Below are 20,965 nucleotides of genomic sequence, written 5' to 3'. Positions count from 1 at the left end.
GCACAATGTACATTCTTAACTAAATTATTGGATTACATGAAATGACAGAGCACGTAAGTTCCGAGTTACAGGCGGCGAATGGGTAGGGTTGGGCTGCATATGCGTCAAATTGGATGTTAGTCGGTCAAAACTTTGTCAACATAAATCTAACTTATTCATTAAATATGTCAAAAATCTAAACTTAAGCTTGACCTATTTATAAATAGATAATCCGATCCAATCCATATAAATTATTTATTAAATGGGTCAAGTTAGATTAGACAGGCTCAGTAGATTTAAATGAGTTAAATAGATTAAGCAGATTAGATTAAACGAGAAAAAAATAGATTACATACATTTCAAAATAGGCTAAACAATTAAGGTTATAATCCAGCCTACTTATTAAATAAGTCAAAATGGTTTCAAACATCAAAAGTCCAAATTTAAAAATGACTCATTTAATAAATAGGTCTCAAGTTGGTTGGTTGACTTATTTATGACCTGAACACATTTACCGCAAACCTGAATCTGTTTGAAGCAGGTTTGTTGCAGGTTGGGGTGACGGCTCAAATTATAAATTTCCACCCCAATTCAGAATCATAAACATTCACAAACTATCTTTGCATCATATCCCATTTATTTACCTTCTTGAGCAAAAACATAAAAATGGTGGCCTTAATCATTTAAAGATAGGTAGTACTGCAATTCCTTTATTATTTTTTCTATAAAAGTCCTCAATTTGGCAGAACTCTGCTGACAGCCTCTAAACTAACAACTAACTTGTCTTCAATATTTGCTGCTCCATGGCAAAAGAGATTTCTAGTTTGCATGCACTGGCTCTGTTGTAAGCCCAAATCCAAATGGGAAGAGTGGGTCGTAATGCGGGTCGCCCACGTTCATTGGGAGCTGATCCACAGACCTGAACCACGTCCGGGGGAGCTTGCCGGAGAACCCATAGTCACCAAAGAGAACATCAGCCACACCCTGGCCTTCAGTTCCAGGAAGCCATGCAGCCACAAATGCATCCATTTCGTCGATATATGGCTCGACGACGAGCGGCCGCCCGGAGATCAGTATGACAACACATTTGATGCTGCTGCAAACATTTTGGATCACCTTTGAGCCAGGGTCAGGTATTGTGAGGTTCAAATTGTCACCATCTGTTTCTGCATATGGATGTTCTCCAACCACAACAATAGCATATGAAAACTTGTTACTTGAGATCAACTCACTGTCAGGGTTCTCAGAGTAGATGACCTCAGTTTCTGCATCAACAGTGGACTGAATAGCATTGAGGATTGTGGTTCCTGTCAAAATGCATTAATTCATTATGTTCAGAATTTGAGAGCCTTGGCATTATGCAATGCATCCAGAGAGGAAGTGAACTTCAAATGTTTATTAAGCTTTTACCGGTTGTGAGATTGTTCCCACTAAGTCCCTGCCAACTGATTGTCCACCCTCCACACTGATAGCCAAGGTTATCAGCATGGCTTCCAGCAATCAGGATTTTCTGTGTCTTCTTAGGAAGTGGCAGCATTGGACTGTCGCCGGACTTTCCATTCTTCAACAGCACAAGTGATTTCCTCACGGCTTCCCTCGCAAGCTCGCGGTGCTCCTATCGAAAAATTCAGCAGTTTTAGTCACTAAACAACATTAGTTTGGCTACGTCAATCTATACAGTGTTCTGTATATACTAATTAGACATCTGCAATGTTGGCATTGCTGCTAATTCTTGTTAGTAGGAAAAAAAAAAGAAGAAGAGTGAGTAGGCAGCAGGAGATTGTGATGAACCTTTTTCCCAAGCTGATCGGCTAAGCTAGGATCAGGGAAGGGGTTCTCAAACAAACCCATGGTGAACTTGACCCGAAGGATCCTTCTAACAGCATCGTCGATTCGACTCATGGGGATGATGTTGTTCTGAACTTGGTAGGTCAGGTCATCCCTGAACTCTTTGAAAGCATAAGGAATCATTACCTGTAAGAAGAAGGATAATAGACGACAAAAGAAAACATAAAGAGGTCAGAATTATCCAAGGTTTACTGCTGTAATAGTTTTGTTGCATCCCTTAAAAGCACTTGACCAAGTTCTCACTGGATCACTTAGTAGAAGCTACTTATGATTTTCTTGTCTCATATTTGATCTCTAAAACTACCTTAGCTTGTAGCATTCAAAAGTAGGCGGAGATTGATAGATACAATCTGTTCTACTCTCCTAGCAAAACTCATGAATACTGCAGCACCCAATGATCTTAAGATCATCTAAAAGAGCTTCCCTCAAAAAAGGTCATATAAAAGAGTGATACTGACCATGTCAATGCCGGCACTAATTCCAGCCTGGATCGAGTAGGAGTAATTTGCATGTGGAGGACTGGTGATCCTGTCTAGTCCCTCCCAATCGGTGATCACAAAACCCTATCATTTCAACACAAAGGAAAGAGGAAAAAAAGCAGCATCAGTGTATTATTGAGAATAAATTAGACATCGACATCAAGAAGACCAAGAAATGATAACTTCATTTGTTGGGGATATGGGAAGTAAGACAATCCACTAACCCTGAAATGTAGCAGGCCTTTGAGGAACTTAGTCACTAGGTAATGGTTGGCATGCATTTTTTCTCCATTCCAGCTTGAATAGGAAACCATCACTGTAGAGATACCTTTGATGATAGCATCGTAGTAAGGAGGCATGTGGATACTAAACAAACCGTGAGGACTAATGATGGTGTTGTTCTCATTAATGCCCATATATGTTCCTCCATCACCAACATAGTGTTTGGCACATGCAGCAACATTCCTCCTATAGAAGATAGAAGCAGAATTAATGATACCAGATGCATCATATAGAACAACTATAACCTGCTTTATTATAAGATAGCACTTCATCGCATAGTGTGCTGAGAACTTAAGGAAGATTTCCTGCATAAATTACATTATGTTCCCTTTAATTTTATTCCACACAGGCATATAGATTATAGAGACAAGATAGAGGAGAGAGAGAGAGGGAGGGAGGGAGAGAGAGCTTAAGTTAGCCTCTAGAACCACAAGGGAAAGAAACTCAGACCACCAACCATGTGGTACGACGGGCACTCAAAGACCTGGCAAATGATGGCCCATCCCACCCAAGAGTGCTTATGTCCTTTGGGAACTCATGGTGGCCGGAAACAATCCTTATGGTTTATAAAGTAATTGACTGACATTGATTTGATTCTGGATTTGTGAGTCCACTACCACCAAGAACTACAACTTCAGAGTTCAATTTCAAGATAGTGGTCTTGGAGGCAAGGTCTGCCGAATAGGGTTTGGGGCTTGCAGCAGTTGGAGACCGAGAATCATTCTGACTTGGCATCGGTTCGATAAGGTACGAGACGAACCGCCCAGCCTGAGTCGGTTCAGCAATCACTAAGCTACCTCCACTGTCGTACAATATTATGACATCGATTCCAAAATAGATAAACCTAAGAGACTGCATAGCAATAAAGTAAATTCTATAAATTAATGTAATTTTATTGAAGATGATATTGGTGGAAAAATCTTACTGTCCCGCTACAAATGGAACTCCTTTTCGAGAATTTGCTGGAATATCTCCTTGTAAGCCAGGAATTATCTCTGTCATTTCCTCGACGACCTTCGGATCTTCACTGTAGCTCTCATAACAACGACCCCATCGCGGATCTCTACAGACCTAAAGAAGATCATGCAAAGAATAAAAAAGATATTTTACTATTTTGTTGCAAGAGATGTTTCTAACAGAATTTATCTATTGCATAAAACATAAAATTCACAGAAACTGAATTTTCTTTTATTTTAAACTTTACCGCGACACATGGAGCAAAAGCATAAGGAATGCCTGTTGCTCTAACTTCAAGAGCAGTAGCTGCACCAATTTTCTTCACAAGCGCTGGATCCCTAAAAGAAAAGGAATTTTATATCAGAATTAAGACAGAACACTATGGATATACTAAGAATCTTTGTTTACAAAAATAGATATGAGAAGAAATTATTTTTCAATAATGAACAAATATATTCATTTGATTCATCATTTTTAGGGTGTCCTGAAACTTTTGTTAAAAATAGCAAACATAAGAAGCCATTTAGGCTCAAAGGACACTAGTTTACTACAAAGTTGTTTTCTGTATCTAAGATTTAGGACCCAAGAAGGGCTTTAAATTGAACAACAAAGAAAATGACAAATTTGGCTCTATCAATATATGCTAGATGAAGCCATACAACTATGAGAAAGTTTGACATTGACGAATAAGAAATGCTAATGTTAAGATCTTTCGCATTTATAATGCCATAATATTTAGATATGATAGTGGAACAGTTAGAAAAAACTAGAATGTTAGAAGGATGTCTGTTTAATGTGAACAAAAACTTTTCAACCCAGTCTGGATAGGGCCATCTATAGCACATTGAGCTGATATTTTTAGGAGACAGCCCGATTCTAGAATGTTGTGCTGATTGTGATTTGTGAATAGTTTTAACACTAATCCAATATTTAATGGCGCTCATGAAGCATATAAAAAGATATAGCTGATTTTTCAGTCTTTGGCCGAATTGGTTCAGAAATCAACAATGATGTCACTCCTACAGTCTATTGGAATACCTCCTGATATCTGCTGCCATATGTGTGCATGCAGGATATTAAGTGAACTGCCACTGTGTCAACCTTGTGCATAGACTAGTCATAGTTAAATGACAAATCACTGGGCAATTGACATGGAAAGTAAACCTGCAAGCCTCCTCCTATGAACCACCTTAGGTTTTTTATTTTTTCTTTTCTTTTCTTTTTTCTCTGAGAAACCCATGAGTATTAACCTTCACCTCATTCAGGTCTGCAAGACCTTACATTTTTATTTTTCATTTGCATGCGAAAGGAACAGGCAGTCTTATATATTTTTCACCTTGGCTGCATTTTATAGTCTGAAATAAGATAAGAAATTTGGGCTGAAATAATTAGATTGAAAAGGGTTAAAATGCTCTTCATATTCAAGTTTCTCTCACAATTATGGCTTCTAGTAAGTATTTGAAGTGACAGCTAATTAATTTTTGCATGCCTTCTAGTTTATGGTACTATCTTTTTCTTTTTTTTTGAGGGAAACTTTATGGTAGTATCATATCTATTATCTGCTAATTTGACATTCTCGTTGAACACAATATTTTTTGTGTTTTGCCATTAAAGGGGGAAAAGAAAAATCAGATCTATTTGTTTGATTATGTAAAGTACAAACATTTGTTAGACAGTCGAATTTATACTTTGTGATTCTAATGAAGAAAAGAGATGTTAGTAATATTTCTTGTTAACCTCAATAAAAAAGGAAAAAATAGAAAAGTGTACTGTTGCTTGTGTTTTCCTTCTCATATGTGAAGACTTGTTAGGTCTTGTAGCTTAATCAAGATTCCGCTTCAATAATTTTCCAGTCAAGTCTTAACGGCAAGCACACTTCACCACAGAGGTTTCTGAAAGATATAATTGGAAAAAATAGACCTCGAATATGAGGGTTGACTCTTTGATCTCCTTATTCAGAATATTTTTCTAACCATACCCAAAGAGTAAGTTAAACAGCTTAAGTACTACCTCTTTTAGTTGTTTTCTTCTTTTGTGGGGACCTCTATTAAATGTTCTACTTATTGTAAATATTGTGGAATATTGTTTTCCTATAAGAAACCTTTTTCCTCTTGATGGTTCATCAGTGCCCCGTTCTTCTTTGGAAATTTAAAAATAAAATCAAGAGACAAGACCCTGACATAACAGGTGGGATATAGAATTGCATTTCTATTCTTCTGACTAAATTATGCAGGTTCAAATGATGAAAGAATGGTATCAGCAGAAGCCCTTCTAACAAGAACCAGAATAGCACAAACTCTTTACAACCAAAGTAAAATAGCAGTAATTCAGAGACATGCTGGGGAACAAATAATTGAGTTACACTGCAAGAAATGATATACAAAACTGACATTAATCAATTCATATCATATATGTTCATGATAGAGAAGAAGTGATTTCATCAACAGATCAGTCCCCTGAGAATTTTATTGTATGTTAGAATTTAAATAGCATTAGAATTTCTTTTTTATCGACACAAAGTTTTATGACTTGAAAGTTGGAAATAAAGTTCCCAACACATGTCTTATCATATTTATTTAGTTTAAAGTTTGCCAACTAATTGTTGATCCTTCTTTCATTATTCATGAAAGTTTTAAACCAAAGATGCATCTGGTTTCTGCAAGCCACTTGCTCTTTAAGCTAACAGATGTTTCTTTTGGATTTTGGCCTTTTAAAGTCAATGGTAAACTTGTTTTGAAATACTTATCTGTGGATGGATGTTTTTCCTTAGAATTGCATCTGTTTGCTCCGCCTGTTGGTAACCACAAAAAGGGCCTGTGAAGACAAAATGAAGAGAGGGCAGTTCCATGTTGGATTAATTGCTTCTAACATTTATCTGGGGACTGTATGTTTGTTGTATGTTATAATGATTAAGAAAAATGGTTTCTACATTGGCTTTCGTAATTTGTCAGTTCTGGATTCTTGGTGACTAGAGGCTGTCAGTTCAAAACCTTCAACTTCCTTTGCTTGTGCAGGGACGGTGGTCTATGGCAAATTAAGGTTGTGCATCAGGAGTAGAAGAGAGGCATAAATCCTCTGCACCAACAGTCTCAATCTACAAGGACAATGTTGTAGATTTGACTCCACTACCAGTCTGCTTCTAAATTTCTTTCCCTACTTATTGTTTATTTTTTACTTGTTTGCCAATTTAATTTATTCCTTTAAAAAAATGTACTCACTGTTAAAATAGACTGTTATGTTCACCATGATATATCAATTTCCTAGAAATATTAGTAGATTCATCAGGCAGCGTTAAGTGCGACACAAGAAATGATTCCCATAACAACAAACTATTTGGTCTCTAAACTACAATATACTAACCTCGCAGCTCCAAGCCCAATATTGTGTGGGAAAATGGTGGCATTGTAGGCATTATTGTGGCCATGAACAGCATCGATGCCATAAATCATTGGAATTCCCAGACGTGTAGACAGAGCTGCCTTCTGCATCACAGTTATCATATTCATCCATGTCTCAGCAGAAGCCTTAGGTGCAGGCACACTTCCTCCTCCACTGAGTACACTACCTGCAACACATATTTAGCTTAACAACAACAACTATATTTTTCCATGTTTTACTTATTCTGAATTTAATGGAGACTGAAATATGTACCTATAGAATAATTCTTTATGACATCATATGAAGCATTTTCCCTTGCAATTTGTGACATTTGCCCAATCTTCTCGGCAAGAGTCATCCGGCTTAATAAATCATTGATACGAACATTCAGTGGTTGCTTAGGGTCCTTATACTTCAAATAATCTGATCCTCCCATTGCCACCGAGAAACATATGAATAGAAGAATGAATAGATGACACCGGGAACTTGCCATCATACAATAATGGAATCTTCAGCTATTTGTTTACAGTTCTGAAAGGAGGAATCCTTAAGTAAGGAAAGCCAATTTGGAAAGAACAAATTTATGAGTAGAGTCTATATATTAATCAAAGATTTTAGAATATGCATGGTAAAAAGTACATGAAGCTAGCAATTTTACTATAAGTAATACATCCACCATCTGCTATTCAAAGAAGCATTGTCATGTTAATATGATATCTACCTACTTGATTATTTCCTCCTATGACTTGAAAAGAACACTGATCCTGAGGATCTAGAATCAGGTAACAACCCCACAACCCCCCCTCTCCCCTCCAAACCCAAATAAAAAAAAATAAAAGATGAAGAAGATATGAAGCATAGCCTAAGCAGAATCTACCAATAAAAGAGATCTTTGAAAAAGGGTGAGAAGCAGTTAAGATACTAGGAAACAAAAGAAGTGAAAATGAATATAATCACCAACAAAGATTGGAAAAAGAACATCAGTAAAAAATGAATTTGTTGAAGAACTGAATGATAACTTTTGATATCCATGGCCTCAGGTAAGGGGAACAAGTTGATGTCAGATGTACAAGATCAGCATGGAGCTAAAAACTATCTAAAATTAAAGGAAGATCTTCCTTCAACAAAAGGTGATTGTTAGAAATCAATGAAAATAACAGGTCTGAAGAGTCTTGGGATTGTGAACATCATTTGCCTTCCAATAATTTGACCTATAGTCAATTTTAGGAGCCATGATAATGATGTCATTCCTCCACCAATTAACAAACAACTTATAAGTTATAACCTATGACAAGTACCTCACTGCTACATAAGTCATACAGCCAGACAAAGATTAACATCTTTGTTCTCTCTCGCTTTCTCAGCCAGACAAAGATTAACATCTTTGTTCTCTCTGTCTCTCTCTCATATGTGTATGTAAGCATCTTGTTTGCTTCCAAAGAACTTGTTGAGAAGGGTTTTTGCAACCTGTAAGTGTTAACTCAGCTGGCTGGCATCCCTCTTCTAGGGGACTGCCCTTTCAGGAGGTCCAGGATTTAAACTTTTAGATGATACTTTAACACCATATTGTTCAAACAAAAAAAGAAAAAGAAAGAAAGAAAAGGGTTTTAGCGAATAGAAAAGACAGCATCACTATTTGTTGTGACTTCACCAGAACCTGTTTTATGGTACATAATTTTATGTTAGAAAACATATGAACAACAGAACAACTGCTCGAAATCATGAAGACAGTAAGACATCTATTGATTGTATAATTAAAAAAAGTAACATATAAATGAATAACATCAGCAGGGATGCAGACACAGATACAGAACACACCCACACCCATGCCCATGCTCACACCACCTACACACCAAGTGCACTAGAGTTCATATGACACAGAAGACTAGTTACTTTCACATGAACTTAAAAATGGATAAGCACATGGAGATCTGATAAGGGGCTTCTTGTTGAGTCTCTTGTGGGACTTTCTGGTTTTCCCTGGGGCTCCTTGCCTACCTTGTTCCTCATTTCATGACCAATGAAATGTGAGGTGGATGCCCAAGAATTATTTCAACAAAATTTAATAAAAATAACAATACAGAGTCACAAACATTTGGCAAAAAATTAGACCTATCATCTATTCTTTGGAGATGTAATATATGTTGACAATAAGGTGCCAAATAACAGGTGTCATGAGTTGATAATTTTTGTGCTAGCAAGAGCATGGTGTATTTAGTTTTTAGTAGGAACCAAGGAAGTGATCACTGGATTAAATACCACATCCTGCATTTTGTTATATATGATTTGAGTTGTAATTCATGCGTATAGTTTCACCCCAATACACATCATCAACAAACAAAACATAATCTAGAGAATGTCCAATCACTATGTTAATCAGAAAAGCACACATATAACCAAATAATAATCAGAATCTTTTATTTTTTCCTCCCAAAGAAATAATTTGCATCTCGGTGTGAATAAAAAAAAGGAAAGAAAATAAAGAAAATAATTGCAGGTTCCTCTATTTTGCCAAAAAAGTAATGTCAATACTGGTGAACCCCTTCTTAGGGTCCCCCTCCCTTTCTCTAAAAAATAAAACCACTACTAATATTAGAACTGCAAGTTTGCCAAGATATTGTAAAGAAAGGCGTGTAGATAAAAGCATGAACACTCGAAACCATAAAAACAGCAAAAAGCCTGCTTTTAGTGGACCCTAATGGTTACATACCCACAAACTACGAATGCATTAGGCTTACAAAGAAGCAATTGAGAAAGTGGAGAGGAAGAGCTGCAGTAAAAGAAAAGTTAGCCCTTGTGGGATTATATAACATGTAACAGTTCATAAGGTGGACCACAAACCAGATAAGAAATATTTGTTAAAAAGTTGTTTGTTGCCAAACAGAAAAAGTACTAGAAACCAAATTCAGTTCCATCACGGCGTCGAAAACTCTGCACACAATGGCATCATTACTATCAAACTTGTCAGATTAGAAGATAAAACTCCGAATGGTTGTTTCCCAACTTTCTGTTCGCAAACTGGAAAGCACTAAAACTTTTTCTCCTCTCAGCAAAAAGAAAGAAAGATTGAAAGTGCAATCCAAACAAATTCCTAAAGTTTTTGAATTCAAGCATCCACTAAAAGGGAGATGCGAGGCAAGAGAACAATGCAAATTCTATTAACAAACATTGACAAACTAAAGCAGTACAAAAAAATAAAAGAAAGAACGAAAGGAAGGAAGAGTAGAAAACATACACTACTCATATATGGGATCAATGAAAGCAATAGAAGAAGAGCATGAAGGAATGAAGGAGAGATGGATTTATATAGAGAAGGTATAGGTTGGCAAAGGGCGGATAGCGGCACAACTTCGCGACGGAAATCCTACCTAATTGGATTTGAATGAATAACCAACAGGAAAGAATACGAACGTAGGATAAATCCATGAAGAGTTTGATATCAAGTCAAAGTTTACTGCTTCCTATTGGGACGCTATCAAATTAGTATGCTTTAGTTTAGGTTGTAAATAGGATTATCCAATTGGAAGGAATAGCCCGAGATTTTCGTGTTGATGGAGAAAGGAAGTAGATTGCGCGTAACCGCTTCTAAACTTTCATGGATAAATCGGCCCCTCTCTTATTATGTCTTTTATTTTCGCTATAAGGAAAAAAACAAAAAATCTGTTTCAGCAAATAGGGCTGAAAGTGGGGTCTGTACCCGAACTCAGCCCAATTTTTTTTGTCGCGGTTCAGATTGGGCTTAGGCCGAAAGAATTTGAATAATCTAGACCCGAGCTCGAACACCATCGGACCGGCTCGAATCCGATTGAAATTTAACATTTCATAATATTGTTTCATAAGTAAAAATTAGTTAGAAATTAGGTTTCCTCCTATAACATAAATAAATGATACATGATACATTATTATCAGTTAAACCTATTTTAATTTTTTCTTTACTTTCTTATTATTCTCTCTAAATAACAACATACAAAAATAAATTAATTCGAACTTGAATCTGTGATCCATTTCAGACTCAGGCTCGAGTCGAGCTCACGCCAGGCTAATGACATACCTGAGCCTGACCCCAAAAATAAATAGGTTATACATTTAAGCCCAAATCCCAACTGAATTCTCTCAGGAGCCCAAAGCCCGACCCGAGCCCATTTTCAGTCTTATGAGCAAAAGATAAGGATATATAGAAGAAAAAATAAAAAGTATCTTTCTCTACCAAGAAATTAAAACTAAGAAGCATGTTTACCAAATTCATATAATTAATTTTGTTAGAATTATAATATTACAAACTTTTCTCTCAGTGTTAACACCCCATGCTTTTAGACTCTCACGGTCCTTGCTGGCATATGTTGCACATGCAATGATCTATCCATTTTGGATAATGAAAAACTAGTTTTGAATCACATATTTTTTTTATTCTCATTTATTTTTGTATAAAATATATTTATTAATATAAAAGTTTATTGTTTAAATAATTAAATAGAAGAGAAGAAAATAAAAATTATGAAAAGAATATATATGATAAATAGCTTATAATTTAGGAGATACATGATATTTATCAAAAGCTATCTCAAGTTAAAATGGATGTCATAAGGGTAGCACCATAATACTGCTACCTAGATAATATTTGAACCTCATCGCGGTCTCTACTCTTATATTTGAAATAAGTTTGATCAAGTTTTCTTTTTATAATGGATGTTATATAAGGGCAACACCATCATGCTGCTATCAGGTAATATTTGAAACTCATCTCAGTCCATTCTTATATTTGAAGAAAAAAAAAAGTATGGCTAAGTTTTCTATTATAATTTAGTCAAATTCTATATATTTGATAAATAAAAATCAAAACAACCTGTCTCTCTCTCTTCCTAGATTTCAGCCCTTTCATTAATTGATGTTTCAATCTCATATATTTGAAAAGTAAAAGATGAGATTTGCCATCCAATTTATCTCTCTCTATCCCACCAAATTTGCCAAAATTATGGAAATATGCTCACATCCGCTCTCACTCTCTCTCCGCAATTCATCTACTAACGATAATCTTGTAGTTGGGGAGTAGCGATGGCGAGAGAGAGAGAGAGAGAGAGAGGAAAATTATGGGACTCAAATATGATCCATCCGACCACCATTCCTCCTCTTTAATAGGTGCTTTTTCTCCTACCAAAATGGGGAAAGTTCAATTCAATATCATTCTAAAATCCTACAATATTTGACTTTTCATACTATGTTTTTCAAATTTCCCTTTAAGCATATTGTTAGATTCAAGAAATAAAAAATCAACTCCATATAAGATACTTATCATTTTGCTTTATTTTTATTTTAATAAATTCATATGTTAAATTTATTTACTTTTATTTTATTGATTTATATTTTTATATTTTTATAGTTATTTTTTTAAGCATATTTTACAAACCCAATTACTAATCTATTTAGATTAGAAAGAAATCCAAAACCGGCTACATTATTAATAATATTTGTTTTCCAGAAAAACTTTACTTTCATGTCTATTTGCATTTTTGACAAATCTTATCTCTCTATCTTTATTTACATTTTTTTTTTTGAATAGCAGCGGTGTGACACCATCCAGAGATCCACCAAAAGTATACTTCAATTCTGCAATCCTACTAATAATATCACCTTGGCCATCAAATTTATGAAACCATATAGAGCTGGAATTACTGAAAAATTAAAATATTCCAGTAGGCAAAAATAATTGTGAAGAATTTATTTAAAACTGGAATGGATTAAAACATCAAAAGAATAAAAACAAAAATCTATACCAAAAAAACATCCAAATAATTTGAATTTCCAACAGGAAGCTATCTTTCAGTTGCAACTTTTCATTTGTTTACTTGGTAGCAAAGTAATCTGATGCATAGTTGAAGTGATTCAAACATTTACAGTTAAAGTGATTTGAATGTGAAGTGATTCGATTCCACGGTTCTCTTTTGAATGTGCGAAGAATGCTTGTTTATGTTCTCTTTTTTTCATTCTTCTTTCTGCTTTGTGCTTCCAAAGATAAAAATCTTGCTAGAGAAAGAACCTGCCAAAAATTCTCTTTGGGATAATCAATTCAATATACATTTTTGGACTTTCTTAAAAATCAAAATTAACATCAAGATCATTTTAGAGATGGTTTAGAAGAACTAGTAGCTGAAAAAATTTCACGACCAACTTTTACAAATGCATAAAAAACCCTTCTATATTCAATGAGAGTATGCAGTTCACAACTTGCATAGTCCCTTACTAATTTTTTTTTACTATTAAAATAAAAAAAAGGTATCTTTTAGTGAGTTCCCCTTAGGTCTTCAAATGCATTGGGCCGCCCCTGCATGATTAGCCTAATGGCCATGATAGAAATAGAGCTCTCATATCATCTCATCAGCTTTGGCAATGGAATTATTCTCAACTCCATGGATTGAATTCTCGTATGTCTCCCCATCACCCCACACAGCATATGCATCCTCCCCATGGATGGCATCATCTCCGATCGTCATGGCCTCATCACTGAGCCTAAGAGGCACCAGGAGCCTGATCAGAAGGCATATCAGTGAGGTGATGATCACATTGATGGCTACGATGAAAGCTATGCCTGCAAGCTGGATGCCTATTTGGCGAAAGCCCGCCGCAGCCCGGCCTTCCTTGAAAGCGTAGGCAAGCCCAATGTATCTGGGGTCATCACCAAAGAATAGATGGTTGAGGCTGGGATCGGCGAAGATGCCGGTGAGGATGCCGCCCAAGCTGCCGGCGATGGCGTGCGTGTGGAATATGGCGAGCGTGTCATCGACTTTCTTAAGCCATTTGATCTTCTTGTGGAGCACCATCATGGTGAACCAAGGGATGCTTCCTGACAAAATGCCCATAATAATGGCAGCCCAACCTTGCACCAGACCTGTTCACCAATAAGAAAATTCCTTATGCTACAACTAGAGCTTGGCACATGCAAATTATTTCAAATTTTTTAAAAAATCATGGTTTTTGTATTTAAAATCACAACAAAAGACCAATATAAAAAAGGTATGAATGCATTCTGCCCATGGTATGCCGTACCAGCCCGAACCAGACGGTACCGGACATACTGTATTGTACTGGTTCGGTACAGTACTGGTGGCATACCAATATTCGGTACGCCAAAAAACTTCGTACCATACCGATATTATGCTAGTGTGGCACCGGTACGGAGTCCGGTATCGAGACGGCGAACCTTGACTCTACCATATATTCTAGAAGTGATGCAATGCTGCATACATTATGACATAGAAGCTTTTTACCTTGCAGTCTTGATAGAAAACTAGATTAGCTGGTGCACTTTGCTAGGCTCAAAGTATACTAAACCTTATCTCAGAGCATCAAATCCTAGATTGTTGAGCTAAGATGAATACCTGCAGCTGGGGTAATGCAGACAAGGCCAGTGATCATGCCCTGAACGGCGCCGATGGCCGACGGCTTGGTGAAGAAAAGCATGTCAAGGCAAAGCCAGACAAGAAGGCTGGCGGCGGTGCAAACATGAGTGTTGACGACAGCCACGGATGCGTCGACGTTGGCCGCGTAGGGAGCCCCGCCATTGAACCCAGTCCATCCCATCCACAGCAAGCCAGCTCCAGCAAGAGTCAGCAGGATGTTGTTGGGTGGAAATCTCTCTCGGTCCTTCGCCATTCTGGGCCCAACCTGCAGTTGATTAAAAAATAAGTTAATACTCAGCTAATCATGTAGAAAAAATGTTATGACTTATGATTACTTGCTTCTGATCTGTGGGGGAGATTCATGCATCTTCTTGTCCCCACTTGCTAATCATCCAAATCCTATATACTTACCCTCCCTCTATAAAATGACTACTAATTCTTATAAGTTTCTTCGTGCAGGAGTTGGACTCTGTAATAGAAATCCATGTTCTAATCCTTCAAAATCTAATCCCGACTCTCTCGTCTAATTTTGATTTCAATCACGATCCAAATGTATTAGAGAAGATGGCCATTCCGATTCTAACAACGATTCAAATGTAATGGAGAATATGGCAATTCTAATTTCCATTCCAATCCATTCTGAATCTGATTCTTTTGGTTCGGGTCACGAATTAACAAACACACCAGCAATGCAATCCTAGTTCAGGCTATATGATAACATGAAGAAAGAACAAGAGGATGCGCATGCACTCACCCAGTAAGCCGCAGTAAATCCGGCGACACCCGAGGAGAGGTGAATGACGTAGCCGCCGGCGAAGTCCATGACACCAGCCTTGAACAAGAAGCCTTTGGGGCTCCAGATGCTGAAGGCGCCAATGGTATACGAGAAGGTCAGCCAGAGCGGCACGAACATCATCCAGGCCTTGAAGTTCATCCTGCCGAGCAGGGCACCGGCGATGAGAATTAAGGTGATGGCCGCGAAGACGAACTGGAAGTAGATCAGCGTGGCGGCGGGGTAGAGGCCGGCGTAGCCCTGGGAGACGAGGTATTTCCGGTCGAGGGCGGAGAGGTCGGGACGGCCCCAGAAGGGGACCATGAGATCTCCGAAGGCCATGCGGAAGCCCCAGCCGGACCAGCAGATAAGGACGGCCGCGAAGGCGTACAGGGCCATGAACGCCGAGTTCACCGCCCACTTCTTCTTCACGATGCTGCCGTAGAGGATCACTAGCCCGGGGACGCTCTGCACCCCGACCAACGTCGCCGCCACCAGCTGCCATGAGTTGTCGCCCGAGTTCAGCCACTCGGGGGTTGACATCTTCGATTCTCCTCTCCTTTCCTTTCTTTGGCCTTCCCTTCTCTTCTCCAAGACGAGAAAAGAAGAAGAAGAAGAAGAAGAATCGAAGATGCGGAGGAATGATTCCCTTTCCTTTCGCGACATCAACCGTTGGATCACACAATAGCCGCATCGAGAGCTGTGCAGATAGAGAAGGAACGAGATTGAAGTGCTTTGAAAGGTGTGTAAGATGCGATCCAACGGTTAGGGTCGCGAAAGAAGCCGACCGTTTTTTCGCGCGAAAGATACGACCCAAACCTTGTGACAACTGGCACCAGGCGGCCGTCTTCCGGAAACTAAGGAGATTCACGGGACGAGGGCAACTATTTTGTTAACTTCCTTATACGGGGTTTGTCGCTCGGAAATTTAGAGAGAGAGGTTACGCGGCCCAAGGAGCTACCCCACATGTCAAGTCCAGCATGGCAATGATGTGGCATCTCATGGGTCGCCCAAATTCCAACCGGGCCTGGAGTGCACCAATCAAATTGTGCCATAGAGATTGGAGATTGTTTGGGGGCACGCGTTGAGCTGCTTGGCGATACTAGGAATTCAAATGGAAGGGAATTAAGAGCTCCAAACAGAAGGAGAAAGCCAGTTGGGGACAACTAGGAGGTGATTCGTGAAGATTCTAATTTTGGATTCTAGGGAGGAGCAGGGACAGGTTGGTTGCTCAACTTTTTTTTTTGGAAGTTATGTTAAAACTTATAATATTTGTTGTTCTTTTTTTGGTAAGCTTGGAATATTTATGTCAAAAAATCTCTAGTATACATATAGGCCAGAGCATAGCATGCATGTTACACTCTCTTTGCAGTTTTGGTTTTATGTTAACTATAGATTATACATGCAGTGAATGTCTATGTACCATCACATTGAGGCCAACAATTAGGGGGCCCTAAACAACGTGGCCATGCACTAGGCCAATCACTTTGTTCTTTTTTTTAGGTGATCATCGAGATAGGCGCATAATAAATTGGGTCTATAAAAAATAAGATAAGGTGATTAGCATGGTGCACTACTATATAGTGCATATCGTGTAGGGTATAATATCTCCAATTAGAGGAGCAAGACAATTTAGTTGGAAAATGCTTTGGGTGCCGATATCGAGCACATGCAAGTTATACCTATATTGTCAAGCCAAATCACATGAGAATTGCTAGTATCCATAAAGAAAAAAAGGAGCCCTGTAGAATTACCAAAAAGTTGTCATGCTGAGGGCCCAACTTTCCTAACATTTGCACACCTAAGTAGCCCCTTTCATTGTCTAAGAACATGTCTTTAGTCAGGCTCAATAACTATTTTCTCATAAACAAACATAATTTACTCATCCATATTTTTCTTTCACATTTGCAACTATAATGTCTCATTATCAGCTAGGAAATAATCTATGGGCTTATCACCAAAAATATAACTTTTTCTTTCACAGTTGCAACTATAATGTCTCATTATCAGCTAGAAAATTATCTGTGCTTAGCACAAAAAATGATGATGATGATGATGATGATGATGAAGAAGAAAGAATGCAACTAATCAAGACACACATTTTTTGCTCGGGAAAATTGAACACATATTTAGAGAGGCCATGTGAGTGATATTTTGAGTTATGCTACCAAAACCTTTTTGTAGGAAATAATATCAGATGCATCACATGTGGAGCCAAATTTGCAGGCCAACAGTTCATCTACAATTGTTGTTTTCTTCTTTTAGATTTGCATGTTATCGAAAGAATGTGGCATAGGTCACGGTGACTGATATTTTTTCCATTTTCACCACAAGCATTGAACATGACTCCAACCCAAGGTGCCCCTACCCTTAGTTGGATTAATCAGAACCAACATATGGAATTTATGAGCCCGCTATTTACAGGCACCTCCATGCAAATGGGATTGATTGAATGCATGGATGACTATGATCTTGTGGACAGGAAAAAAACAATCACAAGCATTGCACATGTGAAGAATGACCAATTTAAGTTCATGAATGGCTGAAGAGGGGAGGGTGGAGTGGATTTCTACTTTTGCTTGAGGTCAAGTAGAGGGATTTGTGACTGATTTATACTTCCATTTCGCATCAGTTAGATAATCACAATGACCTTACGCACCAAAATTGAGAAAAATAATAAGAAGCGCAAATATAGTATAGTATAGTATTGTGTATACTAGTATAATATAGTATATACTAGTATATAAACTATAGTACATACTAGTGTAGTTTAGTATATACTAGTATAGTATTGTATATACTAGTATAGTACAATATATACAATTATAGTATCATATATAATATTGGCTGCTCACAGCTCTAGCATGAGTACAATCAGCTACATCATAATCAAGCAAGCTACACAAAGTAAAAGGAACGGAAGACTGCTGAGTCCAAAAAAACTCTTCCGAATGATGCGCAGCGAAGAACGCGACCCAGTCAGTAGCCTGCTTTGCTTTCCGAAAGACATGCCTGACCTGGAGAGCCTGGCACTCCCATACATTCGGCAAATGTCGCCCAGAAGCGAGTACTCCACCGCCTCTCGCCCCTCCTCCCTAAGGCGCGCCATCAAGGAGGCTGAGTCCCCCTCCAGAATGATACAACCAGCTTGCAGAACATATCTTGCATAGAAAAACTCCTCCCATGCTGCCCTCAGCTCCGCCCCAAAAATCGATGCCTCGAAAGAGCTACAACCTCCTGCTGCAATCAGCCTGGCATCATGATCTCTGATGACAAATGCCACTCCCGCTCGATCATCACCGACGGGCAGACTCGCATTGAAATTCACCTTTAGATGGCCAAGAGGTGGAGGCTTTTAAGAAACAAAGACAAACCTGGGGTCTGTGGTAGCGGAGAGGGGGTCTTAGATGTCCCTAGTCATCGCAGATGAGTCAGACTCAGCAACCTCAACAATCTCCACTGCCTGACGGAGAGCTTGCTCTACAACAGACCTCAGGAGAGCGCTCCTTCCCTCAAAGACTCTGGCATTCCTGTCTAACCAGATATGATACGCCAAGTAGACCGCAACAATACCCCAATCTGTAGTGCTCGACGATCGTAGAACAGTCCTCACCCGCCGTAAAAAGTCCCCCATACCAAAACCAAGCTCCGGTAAGGGGAAGGATGCCCTCCTCCAAACCTGAGCTGCCCGTGGGCACTCAAATAATACGACTGATAATCTCCACCAAATTCGAGCAGTCAACACACATCGGAGAAACCCTAATTCTCCTCCTAGCCAACATATTTCTGGTCGGCAGGCAATCCTTGACCACCTTCCAAATGAACAATGCCACCCGGGGGTGAGCCCGCATCCTCCAAATCCACCTGCCATCACAACGCCTGGGCGACACCCCCCCCCATCAATACCTATATGTCAGCTGCCCTCACCCTGGCTGACCCAATCACTGCCCACACCTGCATGTCCAGCCCATCCTGAGGGATCGGAGTGGCAAGTAACTGCTCCACTAACTGTGTCTCAAAAACCTCCCTGATCATGACCTCATCTCATCGGCCCTCGCCAGAGACCATCAGATCACTGACTCTATGTCTAGCCAGTCTCGCAGAGTCGACCATCGTCGGCATCCTGCAAAGCGGTAGTCCAGCCAGCCACCTGTCCTTCATAATGTCAATGGACTGTCCATTACCAACCATCTACCTGATCACCAAATATACTGAGCGGGTAGAAGAACAGATCTTCCACCAAATGAAGAAACACTGGTGCCCATTTTCGAGCTCCTCCCGCATCGAGTGGGCACCGTACTTCACCCTCAACAGGGTGCACTACAGACTATCCGGCTCCAGAAAAAACCTGGCGGCGCGCTATGCTGCTAGAACCTCCCGCTGCGTCAACAGTGACAGAACCCCCAAACCTCCATGTCTAAGAGGTTGACAGACAACCTCCCAAGCCACCAGATGAATACCTCATATTCCCTCTCGCCTACCCCATACAGTGCCGGTCCGAGCCCTAGGCGATCGAGGCGGTCGCCTAGGGCCTCGGACCAAAGGAAGGCCTCCGGCGTCCGCGGCTCCGCCTCTGGGAAAGCTCCTCCTCCAGCGACTAGCAGGCAATGACCAACGGGCAGGCGGCAGCGACCAACGATCCGACGACCGGCAACCGGCATCGGGCAACGGGGATAGGGCTTACGAGTTACGGCCTACCGCCCGACAAGACATCTTAGCCATCCCCCGTCCATAGCCCGTCTTCTCCAGCTGCCCAGGCCCCAGCCGCCCAGCGTAGCCCCACTAGCCCGTCTTCTCCATCCAACCATCCGTCCATCCGCCTGGCACCGCCGGTCCGCCACCGTCTTCTTCTTAAATCTTAGCCGTAGCGGCGTAGCCCGTAGTCACCGTCTCACCGACACCAGAATCCCAAATAACTAAAGAGGACGGCCGACATCGTCTTCTTCTTCGAATCTTCATCCTTGAGTTCGTGTTCTTCCTTCAGCAGCTCTTCTTCGGTTCTTGACTCAAGAGTCAAGACTCGAGAGGTCTTCCTTCCCGGCTTCCTGAGTTCCTATTCCCCGATAACTCGGTTCTTGACGGCGTCTCTTCTCCAGTTCTCCTTCTCGGCCCTCCGCCCTCTCGGCCTCTCCAGCCTCCAGGTGTCAGGGGACTCGGTCACTCGGACCACTCGGTGAGTTCTTTGTTCTCCAAGACTCCACTTCTCCTTCCCGGCTTCTCCAGTTCCACGGTTCCACCCTCTGCCGCTCTGGCTCTGTGCCTCCGCGGTCGGCGGTTCCGCCCCTGTTTCTCCAAACTGAAAGTTTAATGCCTTAATGGTATTTAGGTTTTTCGTTAAGTATTTGATTATGGGATGAAGAAATAACTAGTATTTATAAAGGGTAGATAATGATTAATGAAGCATAATTCTGTTTGTGTTCTTTCCCTAGTCAGATTCTGTTGGGTTATTATTGGATGTGGATATCTAGGTTAGCTAATTTCTAGCTAATTTCCCCCTTTTCAATTGGTGAAAAGTTTAGTACCCTGTTTTTAGTGTTACAATTAATGATGTAAAAACTACAATTAACATTCTTGAATTTAATATCATGATGTACTCTCTGTTAGTCTGTTACATAGCTTCATTTTGCACCCATTTCCACTTTACTATTTACATTTCAAATTTTCAATGCTATCAAAATTTTTATTGTCGGATTCTTGAAAATAAATTTTTATGTCTATTCTTAAAAATTGATAATAGCTTTTCATGTCTAGGGTCTCCATTAAAGTTGACATTAGCTTCGGCACCCCTTCTCGCCATTAAGTTCGGCACCGCTTGTCGGGACTTGAGTTCATCGTCGAGTCCGGCACCGCTTGTTGGGACTTGAGTTCGTCGTCGA

General features: G+C 39.6%; 2 protein-coding genes across 7 annotated transcripts; both read right to left on the bottom strand.

The window, feature by feature from the left end:
- Nucleotides 1-666: 666 nt before the first annotated feature.
- LOC103708257 (beta-glucosidase BoGH3B-like) lies at nt 667-10,183 on the bottom strand. Of its 6 annotated transcripts, none has more exons than XM_039129524.1 (10): nt 7,881-8,009; nt 7,197-7,454; nt 6,906-7,110; nt 3,793-3,883; nt 3,514-3,659; nt 2,531-2,774; nt 2,286-2,390; nt 1,771-1,953; nt 1,390-1,594; nt 667-1,286 (listed from the first exon to the last, which is right to left on the bottom strand). In XM_039129524.1, the coding sequence occupies exons 2-10, from the start codon at nt 7,417-7,419 to the stop codon at nt 799-801; spliced, it is 1,890 nt and encodes a 629-aa protein (XP_038985452.1). In that variant the 5' UTR covers nt 7,420-7,454; nt 7,881-8,009; the 3' UTR covers nt 667-798. The 6 variants fall into 6 exon arrangements, with proteins under 6 accessions (XP_038985452.1, XP_038985451.1, XP_038985449.1 ...); XM_039129523.1 differs by lacking the exon at nt 7,881-8,009 and adding an exon at nt 10,159-10,183 and having other exon boundaries at nt 799-1,286; XM_039129521.1 differs by lacking the exon at nt 7,881-8,009 and adding an exon at nt 9,634-9,724 and having other exon boundaries at nt 799-1,286.
- A 2,762-nt stretch (nt 10,184-12,945) lies between these two features.
- LOC103707211 (ammonium transporter 2 member 5-like) lies at nt 12,946-15,661 on the bottom strand. Its single transcript, XM_008791617.4, has 3 exons — nt 15,072-15,661; nt 14,297-14,582; nt 12,946-13,806 (listed from the first exon to the last, which is right to left on the bottom strand). Exons 1-3 carry the CDS (start codon nt 15,630-15,632, stop codon nt 13,283-13,285), a joined length of 1,371 nt encoding a protein of 456 aa, XP_008789839.2. The 5' UTR covers nt 15,633-15,661; the 3' UTR covers nt 12,946-13,282.
- Between the last annotated feature and the right edge of the window lie 5,304 nt (nt 15,662-20,965).

Source organism: Phoenix dactylifera, chromosome 8 (genome assembly GCF_009389715.1).
Source record: "Phoenix dactylifera cultivar Barhee BC4 chromosome 8, palm_55x_up_171113_PBpolish2nd_filt_p, whole genome shotgun sequence".
In the NCBI taxonomy this organism is placed as follows: domain Eukaryota; kingdom Viridiplantae; phylum Streptophyta; class Magnoliopsida; order Arecales; family Arecaceae; genus Phoenix; species Phoenix dactylifera.
This window is presented reverse-complemented; position numbering and strand designations above follow the sequence as displayed.